Source organism: Apus apus, chromosome 1 (genome assembly GCF_020740795.1).
Source record: "Apus apus isolate bApuApu2 chromosome 1, bApuApu2.pri.cur, whole genome shotgun sequence".
Taxonomy (NCBI): Eukaryota; Metazoa; Chordata; class Aves; order Apodiformes; family Apodidae; genus Apus; species Apus apus.
Genome location: NC_067282.1, coordinates 112,952,271 through 112,964,928, shown reverse-complemented (window position 1 = coordinate 112,964,928; position 12,658 = coordinate 112,952,271). Strand labels below are relative to the sequence as shown.

The following is a 12,658-nucleotide window of genomic DNA, read 5'->3' as shown; positions in this document are numbered from 1 at the left end:
TTCATGGCTAAGAATTCATTTGATATGTACGCCTCCTCTTATCCCATAGAAGGGGCTCTTTCTTTCCACAGAGTAGAAGCAGCCATGAGTGATTAAACTTGGTTAGTAAGTGCCTGTCCTGTAGTTGCCTGCCTTTGGCAAGAAGGACTCCACCTTTAATGTGTACTATAGTCATATTTTATGTGGAAAAATCAAATTGCTATGTGCTTTTTTTGTAAAAAAAAAAAAAAACAACCACAAACCTGGTTTATATAAAAATTTGTATTCCTTTCATTCTCATACTTCAAATATACAAGCACTGAATTATCTTTGTCTTCTGTCTGTGTTTTAAATGGAGTAAGAACAAGGCTAAGCAAAATTGTTCAGCTCGCTGATCTTGAGTCATGATATCACTAAGACTTTCAGTCTTGTGTATCAAACTGCCCCTGCCCCCCTTCCTATTTTGCACTTGACGGCAGAGTTCTTTAATTTTTTTTTATAACATGTCCAGCCTGATAACATTCTATTAATGTAATAGAGGAAAACCCTCAGAACCTAAGATGTCTGCAGTTTTGGATGCACCAATTCAATCAGCATTTTATTTTTAAGTTCTCCAGATCTTCAGAGTTCCATCTAAAAGGAGTTGGAGATATGTTTAGCAACTCTGTAATACAATAAAGTGTGGAATTGTTGTGTTGTGTTTACCATGTGGTGTTGTGGTGATTGCATTGGGGTGTCTGTTTTACTGGAAAAGTTTTGCAGTGGGAAGAATAACATCAGTGCTTTATAATCATAAATACTTGAAGTATTATAACTTAACAGATCAGGAGTTTTCAAAAATAACCAACTTGGACCATCAGGAAAATATGTGGAAAAAAGCAAAGCAGGAGTTTTGTTTCATGCATGTTTAATACAATATGTGACTTCTGTAACAAATAATGATGTTCAGTGAACTTCAAGCAGCTTCAAGGAATGAGTACATGTTAAGCTTGGTCTGGAATTTATAAATTGTTGAACTAAGCCTCTTTGTATTCTTTGAAATACCTGCATGATTCTGTAACATGTATAACCCAGGTTTCTAGTTAATCAATATAACTATCATTTTTACTCAGATGAATTCTGTTGAACAAATATCCAAATCAGAAGAAACTGACAAAACAGAGTTCAAACCAAAAAATGCAAAGAAAGCATTAACCACATTTAAAGGACCTTTATTACATATCAGGTAATAATAATTTAATATTTTTAAAATATTTTTTAACAATGTGCCTTGTACACTTGAGAACTGAACTAGCTAGTTTTCAAAATAAACTATTTTTCCAGACTATTCAAAGAAAACAATTATAAACATCCTCTTAAGAATTATTTTTACAAATCTCAAAGAATATTTCTGGTTTTACATGTTTTTCATTAATCTTTGTGTCACCACTGGCATGCTTTTTGTGCTAATGAGTAGGTGTATATTTCACACAATGGTAGAAGCATTTAATGGCTTGATTTATATTTGGAAACAGTCATTGGTTTTAGTTAAACCTGTGCTTATCGGTAATGAAAGCAGTGGTTTGACAGTTTTTTCTTAAGCCAATGAAGTCAAACAATGTGTGTATGAAGACAGCTTTCACTGAAATCTTACTTAAATTCTTTTAACTCAAGATGGTGTAGGTGTCTATGCTAGTAGTTTGCATCAATTAAACTTAATTAATGGGTCCAGTTTACTTCATGTGGGACATGCTCTGCATAAGTTACTTATCTGCTCAGAAGATTCTGTCATCTAGGATGCTTATGTCTTGAAGTTAATCTGCTTTTTTATCATTAAACTAGGAAAAAAAATCAATTACCCAATATATTTTTTTCTTTTAACTGCCTTTCAGGTTAAGAGGCTTGTTTAGGAATTGATGTAGATGTTAACTTCTATTTTCACGTCCAGTTTGCTATTAGATGAATGAAGAAAATATCTAATTTATAGGTAATTCCTTAGCTGATTTTGTAAGTGCTGTACTGAGTTAGTTTTGGAATTAATTTGAATGGTGACATGCTCATTAGCATTAAAGAATACTTTGTATGTGTCAAATTTTCCCGATTTTAAATTAAAATGATCTTTCTAGTCCTTCATGTGCAAAAACCTCCTCTGTATAGACTTAGTTTCTTGTATGGCAGGACAAAGGCATAGAGTACAGAATTGTGATTTTTTTAAAAGAGTGCTTAAAATTTTCTGTCCCTATGGCAAAATAAGCTGTTTTCTTCCATCTTTTTTTTTTTTTTTTAAAAAAGCAGCAAACAAAAAAACAACCAACCAAAAAAACAAAACAATGACCAAAAGCTTCACAGAAACTCTACTTTTTTTTCTGAAAATATTTCAGTTTTACTATTGGAATAAATGTCTTGGAGTTTGTGTAACTTACATGACGGAGAGAGGTGCTAATACTTGTAGTCTTGCTTTCCTGGAAAATAAAATACTGGTATTTGCTTTCTCCGTGTTGTTTATTTGTTGTATTTTTTCAAGTCCTCTCGAGAATATGAACAGTTGTTGATCTTTATTAATACTCTATAGAAGCTAGAACTAGTTTTTATTTCCCTGGAATCTTTTTCAGGACACTGTAATTTATTCATTTGATAGTATAGTGCCATTTGTAACTAGTCATAGGCACTATGTTCAAGGCTGTAAGCTCTGCCAGTATAATTAGGCTGTATTTTTGCTGATGCCAGCATTGCCTTCTGAAGGGAGTAGCCTAGAGCCTGACCAGGAAGCTGAGGCACAGCAGCTCTGGTACTATGAAGTGGCCAAGAACCAGCAGCCTTTCTGTACCTCCCACACTGCTGCTGCAGAAGATGCAGGGGAGCCTCCTTAGGCATCCTGCAGGGATACTCTTTTCCTGTCACTGCTTAGTACTTGTTGGTTCTGGTGTATAACCAAAGCTGGTTGTTTGTGCTCTTCTGTTTCTGATATAGTCACACTCATTACTCATTTGACTCCCTGGTTTAGACCACCACTGCATTTGTCTTGCATACCTTACTGTGACAGGTTGGTCTTTATTGACCTTCCTCCTCACTGGATGAGTTTATTTGATAAGCCAAAAAGCAACTGTACTGTGCTGTCTGGCAGAAGACTAGCTCATGCTGTGGTGTATTTCAAGACAAGAATTCCTAGGACAAGCTGAAATTTGTTACATCACACACATCAGACTAGAGCCTACTCTTCCAACAGCTATGCATCACCCACCCCCAACACATTGAAGTGGTTGATTTCACTGACAACAGGCATACAGCTGTGGCCTTCAGTTCCCTCGTTCTTTTTTGTTGTGTGTCAGTAGCCACAGTTGGTGGTAGAACAAGAAAGACAGGCTCTGGCAGAAGATTCCTTTCCTTGAGCTCTTTTTGTGGCTTGGTTTGATGCTAGTTAATCCTTTCCTGTCTCGTATTTCATCTTGTAATTGCTGTAATACACTTTCATCTGCAGTAGTGCAGTATTAAGATAACCAAAATGCCTTGTAATTACCATCCTTCCTTTCCCCGCTGTTGTTGGTTGCTAGGATTGAGACTTTGGGAACAGGAAAAAAAGCTGAGAGAAAAAGGGGGTACAGTTGTCCTATTATCTTGTTTTAAGTGGCCAGTTTAATGTTTTCTGCCTCGCTTAGCACACTTCCTCCTTCTCCTCCATAAAGAAAAAAAAAAATCCTGTCATGTGGACTGTCTAGTGCATTGTAAAAAATAGCCACCCACATGCACACAGTCGGCACTGGACTCCACTTCCAGCGTGGGCGTTTGGGCTTGCCCTACAGTACCAAGGCTAGTACACTGGCTTGTTTAAGTGGGAGAAGTAAGGATGGGTACTATGAAAGAAAGTCTTCTGAGGAAGAGGTCAAAATAAAGTGAAACTGGCATTCCAAAAAGAGGAAGACGGCAAGAATATAACCCACCCCACTACCACCACCCCCACCCCCCCTTTTTTTTTTTTTAAAAAAAAAAAGGCTTTCTGTTAGAAGAATATGCAGTTTTGTAATACAGCACTTGGCAGTTCCTTGTTTACTCCTTATGTGACATACTGAAAGAAAACAGTTTTTCACTTGTTGTTTGAGTTTCCTCTCAACTATATGAGCATGCCTTACTTTTTGCCTAGTAGGGTTTATTTGAATGCTTATTCCAAAATTAATTGTGTTAGTTTTATATGGTTTAAAAGGTGTCATGCATGAATCTCCTAATTGCACAAGAATATTAAAAACAAGCAGGGACTTTATTTATGCATGTCTCTGTAAATACATGAAGGCCAACTCATAAGTACAAGTGAATTTAGCAGTAGTGGTTGAAGTCATTGCCACTCAGGTATCTGTCTGCTCCTCTTATACGTGCAGTATACCTGTTGTAAGGACAGGTATATGAACTGCAAATTAATCTCTGTCTGTAACACCTTATAGACTTTAATATTAGCATACATTAAAATTAATGGTGCTTTCCCTTAAGATGCCACTAAAAGATGCAGTGATTGAAGTGATTGTATGTATCTGTTGGCTATTCTTGCTGTCGCAGATGGTTATGCACTTCTAGATGGAAGAAGTTCTGGGCAATCATCAACTGATGCAGCTAGGTCTACTTGTGCTCATGAGTCAACCCTGAGCTTCACTACTAAATTTCTGTAATTTGTTTTCACAGCTTCATTTTTTTTTTTAATGAAAAACTGTTAATAGTCACTGTAGCTGTAGAGTTGAAAGTATTTTATTTTCTTGTAGGTGTGGTCAGGTTTTTTCTATGATATATTGTAAAGATAATTGTAATAAAATAATTCTTTTAAAATTTCTTATTAGCCCAGCAGAAGAACTGTATTTTGGATCCAAAGAAACTGGAGAGAAAAAATGTTTGATAGTTCTCACAAATGTCACTAAAAACATAGTGGCTTTTAAGGTAAATATTTCATGTGTGGGCTGGTTTACTTTACTAAATGTGTAACTTGTTTTGAGTAAGAAGGAAGAAATACTGTTAAACCTGCTTCTCAGTCTATTTTTTTTTTCTTCTTCTACTGTGACGTTTGAAGCAGACCAAATAGTCTTTGTAGCTGAATTTGTGTCTATTTTGTACTACCCCAAAGGGATTGATCAGTAATACAAATTCTCAGTGCACTGACTGAAAAAGAGCTATGGGGGTGATTAATTCTTTGGGGAAAGTCTAATACTTTCTGAAAAAGAAAGACTTGAGCATTGAAAAGTGATCTCTTTGGAATTTTTCTTCTTGTTAAATCTTGGCTGGGAACAAGTTAGTAATGCTCCAAAATGATGCATTTCCACCTGCAAATCAAAAGAATGAATGCAGTTACATTTGCTTCAGAAATACTGAGTTAACTTGCATCTTGATTTCATTTTCCACCACATCTTTTGTATTCTCTGCACACATAAATAATGAAAGTTTCCATGTTTTTACATTAAGAATGTTAGTAGTTAGTCCATTTTATTTTGTTGGTTCTTTTTATGCACATATATAAGAGATAAAAATAGCGTATGTCATAAAAGAGAGGATAGAAGTGGTTGAGAGAGCAAAATATGAAATATCAGTGTCTAATTATTTATACAAAATTAAATATTCTACAGACTCTGTGTGCTACTACATCTTGATAGTTATGCTTTTGGAGATTTTAGTTATTGCAGAATGGGGGAGGTTATGAAACAATCATAATTTGTGCATGGATTTGCTATGTACTTGCTTGGTATTTCTTGTTCATATAGGTGAGAACAACTGCTCCTGAAAAATACAGAGTTAAACCAAGCAACAGCAGCTGTGAACCTGGCACATCATTGGATATAATAATCTCTCTTCATGGTGGTAAGTCAAATCTTAGAATAGACTTTTTAAGAAGTCTGGACAAGTTTTATTAACTGGTTGACTGCTCTAGGTACTAACTTCTGTATGTCCTTGCTGGGGTGTGCGCCTGACTGACACCCATGTGTGCTTCACTGTTGTTTGAGAGTGTTACTATTTGTAAAAGAACATGGTTGTCATACAACATTTGAGTAACTGCCCATACTGATTTAGTCCTCCACCTAGACATAAGCAGCTATTGTTTGCAGCCCATTCTGTTTCTTTTCTTAAATAAAAAAAAAATATCATAGTGGCAGCTGTCTCACTTGTGCTCCATTACAGTGGGAGTTTAGCTGGGGTAAATCAGGTTTCCTAATTGTTGCGAGAACAGGTTAATTTGCTGCAGAATCCGTTCTTTAAAAAACTCCAGGTTGTCCTTGAATTGTTCTGGTTAAACTAGTTCTGTTAAAATGAAACTGTAGAATTTTGGGAAAATGTAATCAAAATTGTTGAGCCTAAGAGAATGCTTTCATTATTTTTATTCCTAGTGAGTATCTGATGTCCTGTAATAAACAATCTCACATTTTAAAGCACTTTTGTTCAAAAATGCTTCCATGAGCTTTGTAATGTAATTTTACGGAAGCACACATTTTATTTTCCTTTGAGGACAGGTTTTGCAGCTTCTCTGCAGGATCGTTTCCTTATAATGGCAGCAGAAATGGACCAGTCTTCTGGAGCAGGTGTACCAGAACTGACTCAGTTTTGGAAGGAAGTCCCTAGGACCAAAGTGATGGAACACAGGTAAGCATATGGTATTCTGTTGACAGGGGCTTTTTTTAGTCATTAACATTTACCTGATTTATAGCACTTTGCATATCATAATCAGTGAAGGATTCTCCAAACCCAGTTGTGTGCTTACTGACTGAAGTATATTGCTGAGGTTTCTGCTCTTTTTTAACTGATTAGAGGTATTTAAAATGCATAAAACTTGGTGGTATTCTGTATATGCATAGACTTTTTTTAAAATAAGATCTTGAGCTTTTAAAAAAGAGACAAACAAGCAAAGAATCATAGAATCACAGAATGGTTTGGGCTGAAAGGAACCTTAAAGATAATGTAGTTCCAACCCCCACATGGGCAGAGACTAACCTTCCACAAGACCAAGTTTCTCAAAGCCCCATCCAACCTGGCCTTGAACACTTCCAGTGTCTCACTGCCCTCACAGTCAAGGGTTTCTTCTTAATATCTCATCTGAATCTACCCTCTTTCAGTTTAAATCCATTACCCCTCATCCTATCACTACATTCCCATGTAAGAAGTCCCTTCCCAGCTTTCTTGTAGCCCCTTCAGGTACTGGAAGGTCACAGTAAGGTCTCCTCAGAGCCTTCTCTTCTTCACACTGAACTCCAACTCTCTTAGCCTGTCTTCATGGGAGAGGTGCTCCAGCCCTCTAATCGTCTTTGTGGCCCTTGTCTGGACTTGCTTCAGGAGTTCCACATCCTTTCTGTGTTGGAGGCTCCAGAACTGGACACTGTACTCCAGGTGAGATCTCACCAGAGTGGAGTAGAGGTCCCTTGACCTACTGGCCATGCTTCTTTTGATGCAGCTCAGGATTCAGGTAGCTTTCTGGTCTGCAAGCACACATTGGCAGCTCATGTTGAGCTTCTCATCAACCAACACCCCCAAGCCCTTCTCCACAGCACACCTCTTGATCAGTTCTCTGCCCAGCCTGTGTCTGTGGTTGTGATTGCCCTGATCCAGATGCAGGACCTTGCACTTGACCTTGTTAAGCTTTATGAGGGTGGCATGGGCCCATCTCTTAAGCCTGTCAAGGTCCTTCTGGATGGCCTCCCTTCCCTCCATCATGTAGACCACACCACACAGCTTGTTGTCATCGTCAAACTTTAAGTGTACACTTGATCCCACTGCCCACATCACCAGCAAAGATTTTAGCACCAGTCTCAGTACCAACCCCTTAGGAACACCACTAGTCACTGATCTCCACTTTGATATTGAGCCATTGACTGCAACTCTGAGTGTGACTGTCCATCCAAGTTGTCCATCCATCAAGTCCATGTCTCTCTAATTTGGAGACCAGGTTGTTATGTGGGACGGTGTTGAATGCTTTGCACAAGTGCAGGTAGATTGTCAGTTGCTATTCCATTTTCCAGCAACTCTGTAACCCTGTCATAGAAGGCCACTAAATTTTTCAGGCATGATTGGCCCTTGGTGAAGCCATGTTGGCTGTCTCTAGTTACCTCCTTTTTTCCATGTGCTGTAGTATAGTTTCCAAGAGGACCTGCTCCATGATCTTGCTGGACACAGAGGTGAGACTGACTAGTTCCCTGGGTCTTCCTTTTTTTCCCTTTCTGAAAATGGCAGCTATGTTTTGTCTTTTCCATGCACTGGGAACTTTACTGGACTGCCACAACTCACACACCAGTTATCTCTGGGCCCACAGATGTATCATATCAGGTCCCATAGACTTGTGCACCTTCAGGTTCCTTAGATAATCCTGAATTGGACCTACCCCTACCATGGGCAATTCTTCATTCTCCCAGTCTCTGCCTTTGGAAAGAAGATGTACCAAATGTAAAACCATTTTCTAGACAGTTTAAAAAAAAAATTTTCCCTTTCTGCTACAGAAAATAATAATTTTGTAAAAAATTATGTAAAATCGATCACATGTTCATGTATGTATTTTTCCCATATTTTGTCATGAAAAAAACCTCTAGGAAATATATTTCCTCATGCACACTTTTAAATATACTATTACTCTCTCATCTGTTCACATCTAGTTGTCTCATTGTACATTTCTAGGAAAAGTTCATTGTAGTTCTCATTTCATCTAGAATTCTTGAAGTCAGTCTTTTTCTTCTGGAACTACCTTTACACCCACATGGCCAGAATTAAAATGGAAAAAGTATTTTTAGACTTGATGCATAAGTCTTTATCTTTGCATCAAAAGCTTATTCCTTAATTCCCTATTAAACAAAATCTACATCATGTGAGTGACCTTAAGCTTCCTTGAATAAAGGTTGGAATTTTTTTAAGACAGAACCCCAAACAATAGGGACAGATTATTTTATTACATTAAATTTATCACCTGCAAGGTGTGCTGTGTATGTGCATTAGTGATCAATACAAAACTGACATTTACTTTTTAGTAAACCTAAATTAAAGGAGTGGATAAAATAATTACTATCTCTCAAATATAATACATTAAAGTGCTTTACTTAAGGAATCTACTTAGGTTTTATTATACATATTTGCCCCATGTTTTGTTTTGTCTTGCCAGAAACATTATAGCATTTCTATTTCCTTGAAACAGAAAAATGTTACAGCCTCAATTTAACCATTTTGTGAGCAAATAAATTCATTCCCCACACTAATTGACTTGCGTATTATTAGAGGAGCCTCTGCAGTGTTTTGTAGATAGCATAGGATTTCACTACCTTCAGCTGTGGCTTGAAATTCTGTTCCTGCATATTCAACAGTGGAAGACGTGTGGAGTACATGAGGAATCTTGAAGCTAAGTTTTAAAATTGGAAGAAAACCTTTAGATTTTGTTTGCTGTTCAATAAATTGTTTCGTCTCTGGTAGCAAGTATTTGACTGAATAATCCAGTGGTTCCTGTGCTATGAGTTAAAAATGGTCTATTTTAACTGAACATGCAAATAATTTTGGTCTTGCTTTTTATATCAAAAGCTGTCAAAATATAATTGGTAGTCTGAGGAAGCCTTTTCAGACAATCATTGCGATAGTCCCTGCACATTGAAGGTGAATTGGACTAGATGACCTTTAAAGATACCTTCCAACCCAAATGATTCTAATATTCTAATAGTCATCCAGAAAATTAGTCAACCAGTACAGATATAAAGTGCATATAACACTTGTTAGATGGACAGCTTACTATTACTTATACAATGTCACATTAAATTTATTGCTTTTTTGTATATACTTTGTTTTCCCCTTTCCCAGACTCAGGTGTCATGTTGTCGAAAGCAGTAAGCCTTCTTCTCTGACATTAAAAGAGAATGCATTTAACATTCCAGCAAAAACCAATGAAGATTTACATATACAGGTAAGGGTGTATCCTTTTGTGCTGTGAACAGATTTGTAAAATATGATAGTCATAAAAATAATTTGTACTACACCACTTTGGTACTTCATAAATTACACTATTTGAAAAGCTCAGCAGTTGAAAGTAACTAAATCTGTAGAGTGATTTAATTATTTTGTTGAATGGTAATGGTTCAATAAAATACCACTCTCAATGCAGTTAACTCATTCCTCGTGTATGTATTGCAGATTTGGGGTACCAGTGAGCCTCAGTGGTATCTTTTGCTTCCTAATGTAAAGATGTCACCTGCTTGATATAGGTGATATGGGCTATCCATAACTCTGAAGATTTTAAGCTTATTAAGTGGAACAGATTTCTGCAATATGTAGTAATAGAAAAGGGATCACTAAGATCACCTTTTTTTTCCCACTGTCCTTATAGCTCAAAACAATTACTTTAATGTGCAGTAATTCTAATTTAATGAAACTATTTTTATTTTCAGCTAACTCATTTACTGCAAATTAACAAAAGACTTCAAGAGCAGATTGATCGCTGCCTCTGGTTCCAGCAGTTATCAGTTGTTTTGTCATTACTCTCAGTTACTGTTGTTGCCTTCTGCTTCTACCTGGCATATACCCAGAGAAGCTAAAAAGAATTGCTTTGCACTGGATGTGCTGCCTGTCATGGTGGGTTGGAGTGGAAGAAATTGCAGTGCCACACTCGCATTCTGGAACTGCCAAAATAAGGTTTGTGAGCCCACAGCCATGAATGATGATGCAATTTGCTGGAAAAAAAAGACAACATGAATGACCAGCAAAGGAAATTACTGAAGGTTGACACTTACAACAGTGCATGAGGAGGATGATAGAGCTAGGACCTATTTTCAGTGTACAACTTTATAAATACTACTGAACTGGAAGGAGGAAACCAAATACAACAACGTAATTTAAAACTTTTTGGGGTTTTTGTCCCTATTCAACTACTTCAAACACAATATTTAGTTTATTTTCGTCATATTAATGTTTACATCCTGAATTACTCTCATAGAAGGTAAAGCAGTCAACTTAAGTGTATTCTAAAGGTTAACTTGTTCATTCAGGAAAATTTACAGAAATTATGTACAACAAGCATATTTTTATATTGTGTGTATACACATATAAAAGAAGATACTTGTTTTTAGTAATTATTTTGGTAATTCAGGCTCATTACTTTCATTGGTTAATTTTTTAATGTACTTTTTCCTGAGTGCAAAGTTACTGTAAAAATTTCCTCCCAAATAACACATACAGAGCCATATGGACCAGGAGTATAACCTTCTTTGATTCCAAAGATATTAATGAAATAAGCATGATGACACAGTATTCCTATTCTTTCCATTTTTTTTTTTTCTTTAAAGTGGAAGCAGTACGAGTTGACTTTTGATGAACTATTATTGGTTCATAAAAAGGCTAATATGTAGTCAATGTAAGAACTTACTCTGATTAAATTAAATTACAGATAAATTTATGAAAAAAAAAAACAAGTCAGGAAGACAAATATTGTTGAAGGCAACATTAAAGTGTTACATCTGCCGTTCTCCAAAAGTGTTGTAGAAATGTTGTAGCAAGAACTTATGTTAACAAGGATTCTTTGTACTCATTGCTGTAAATACATGTATTAAAATGATAAATACTTAAAAGGAGACTGATGGTATCTTTCGTACATTTAAAGTTTTCACTCTTGATTAGATCTAAATATTTAAAGTAATTTATTTACTAAAATTTTTGCTACAAATTGTCTTTCTAACAAATAATGTTGTGTTGTCTGCTGACTTCAATACATGAGAAGAGATTATTGAGGAAAAATAAAGGTCATCCTCTGCTTCTGTCTTTTTGCATACAGTATCTCATTATATTGTAGATATAGGGTCATTTCTAGGAAACCAAAAATTCCGTTCAAAAACTGTGTTAGTAAACTGATTTATTTATAATTTTGCTGCTTTGTTAAAAAATTACCATGTAAAAGGCAAGTCCATGGAACTGTTTGGTGCACAGTCCTTTATTTGGACACTGTTTGCTACATCTACATATTCTTAATTTTTTACTAGTCTCATTTCTGTTCAGTTTGCAGCTCAGTACTTTGTTTTCTTAATGAGTTGGCAGCTTACATTGTTCACTGCTTACTGTGAAGCTGTTTAGTTTCTTTTCATGTGCGTGCAACTCAGATGCTTTGCTTTCCACAAAATGGGTTGCTGTCCTGTTGAGAAAGGTGATGAAGTAATTTGTAACCTTAAGATAATAATAACCATGCTATTAAAATGCCGATTCCTTAATTTGAGTGGATTGACTAGCACTTTACTGTAAAATTGCAAGAAATATATTCCTAGAGTCTTTGCCAATATGAATATTTTAATGTTTTGGTGCTTTCATATTTTTTCAGTATTTTATTACTATGTTGGTATTTTCTTTGTATGATGGATCAGATGAACATCTTTTCTATTTTAATATGTTTTAGAAAAATATAGTTACAAAATAAATATGAGGAAATATGTAGTCTTGAATGTTCAGTCTTTTAAAAATAGCTGCATCTCCTAAGGTTTTCATTCTCTTCTTAGTCTGCAGACACCTGATACAAAGGAGAGGTCGTTATGGCAATGGCCTGCTGTTGTGTAATAGAGGTTGTGATGATACTTGTCAGACAAATGTAAAAGAAATGATCATAAATTCTTAGGCAGAGTGCCTAACATAAGAAGACAGTACAGTATTGACATCTAAACACCCTTGTGGCACAAATAACGCAAATCCACACAATACATATAAATATATGTATTTATATATCTTGGTAAAACTGTAA

General features: G+C 35.9%; 1 protein-coding gene across 7 annotated transcripts in view; it reads left to right on the top strand.

Annotated features, from left to right (window-relative positions):
- MOSPD2 (motile sperm domain containing 2) overlaps window positions 1-12,357 on the top strand; it is a 35,409-nt gene extending 23,052 nt beyond the window's left edge. For all 7 annotated transcript variants that reach the window (XM_051624327.1, XM_051624335.1, XM_051624376.1 and 4 more), the window contains 6 exons: window positions 1,092-1,204; window positions 4,779-4,875; window positions 5,691-5,787; window positions 6,435-6,564; window positions 9,745-9,847; window positions 10,329-12,357. In XM_051624327.1, the coding sequence (XP_051480287.1) occupies window positions 1,092-1,204; window positions 4,779-4,875; window positions 5,691-5,787; window positions 6,435-6,564; window positions 9,745-9,847; window positions 10,329-10,475 (687 nt within the window). In that variant the 3' untranslated portion in view covers window positions 10,476-12,357. The remainder of the gene's footprint in view (window positions 1-1,091; window positions 1,205-4,778; window positions 4,876-5,690; window positions 5,788-6,434; window positions 6,565-9,744; window positions 9,848-10,328) is intronic.
- The last annotated feature ends 301 nt before the right edge of the window (window positions 12,358-12,658 follow it).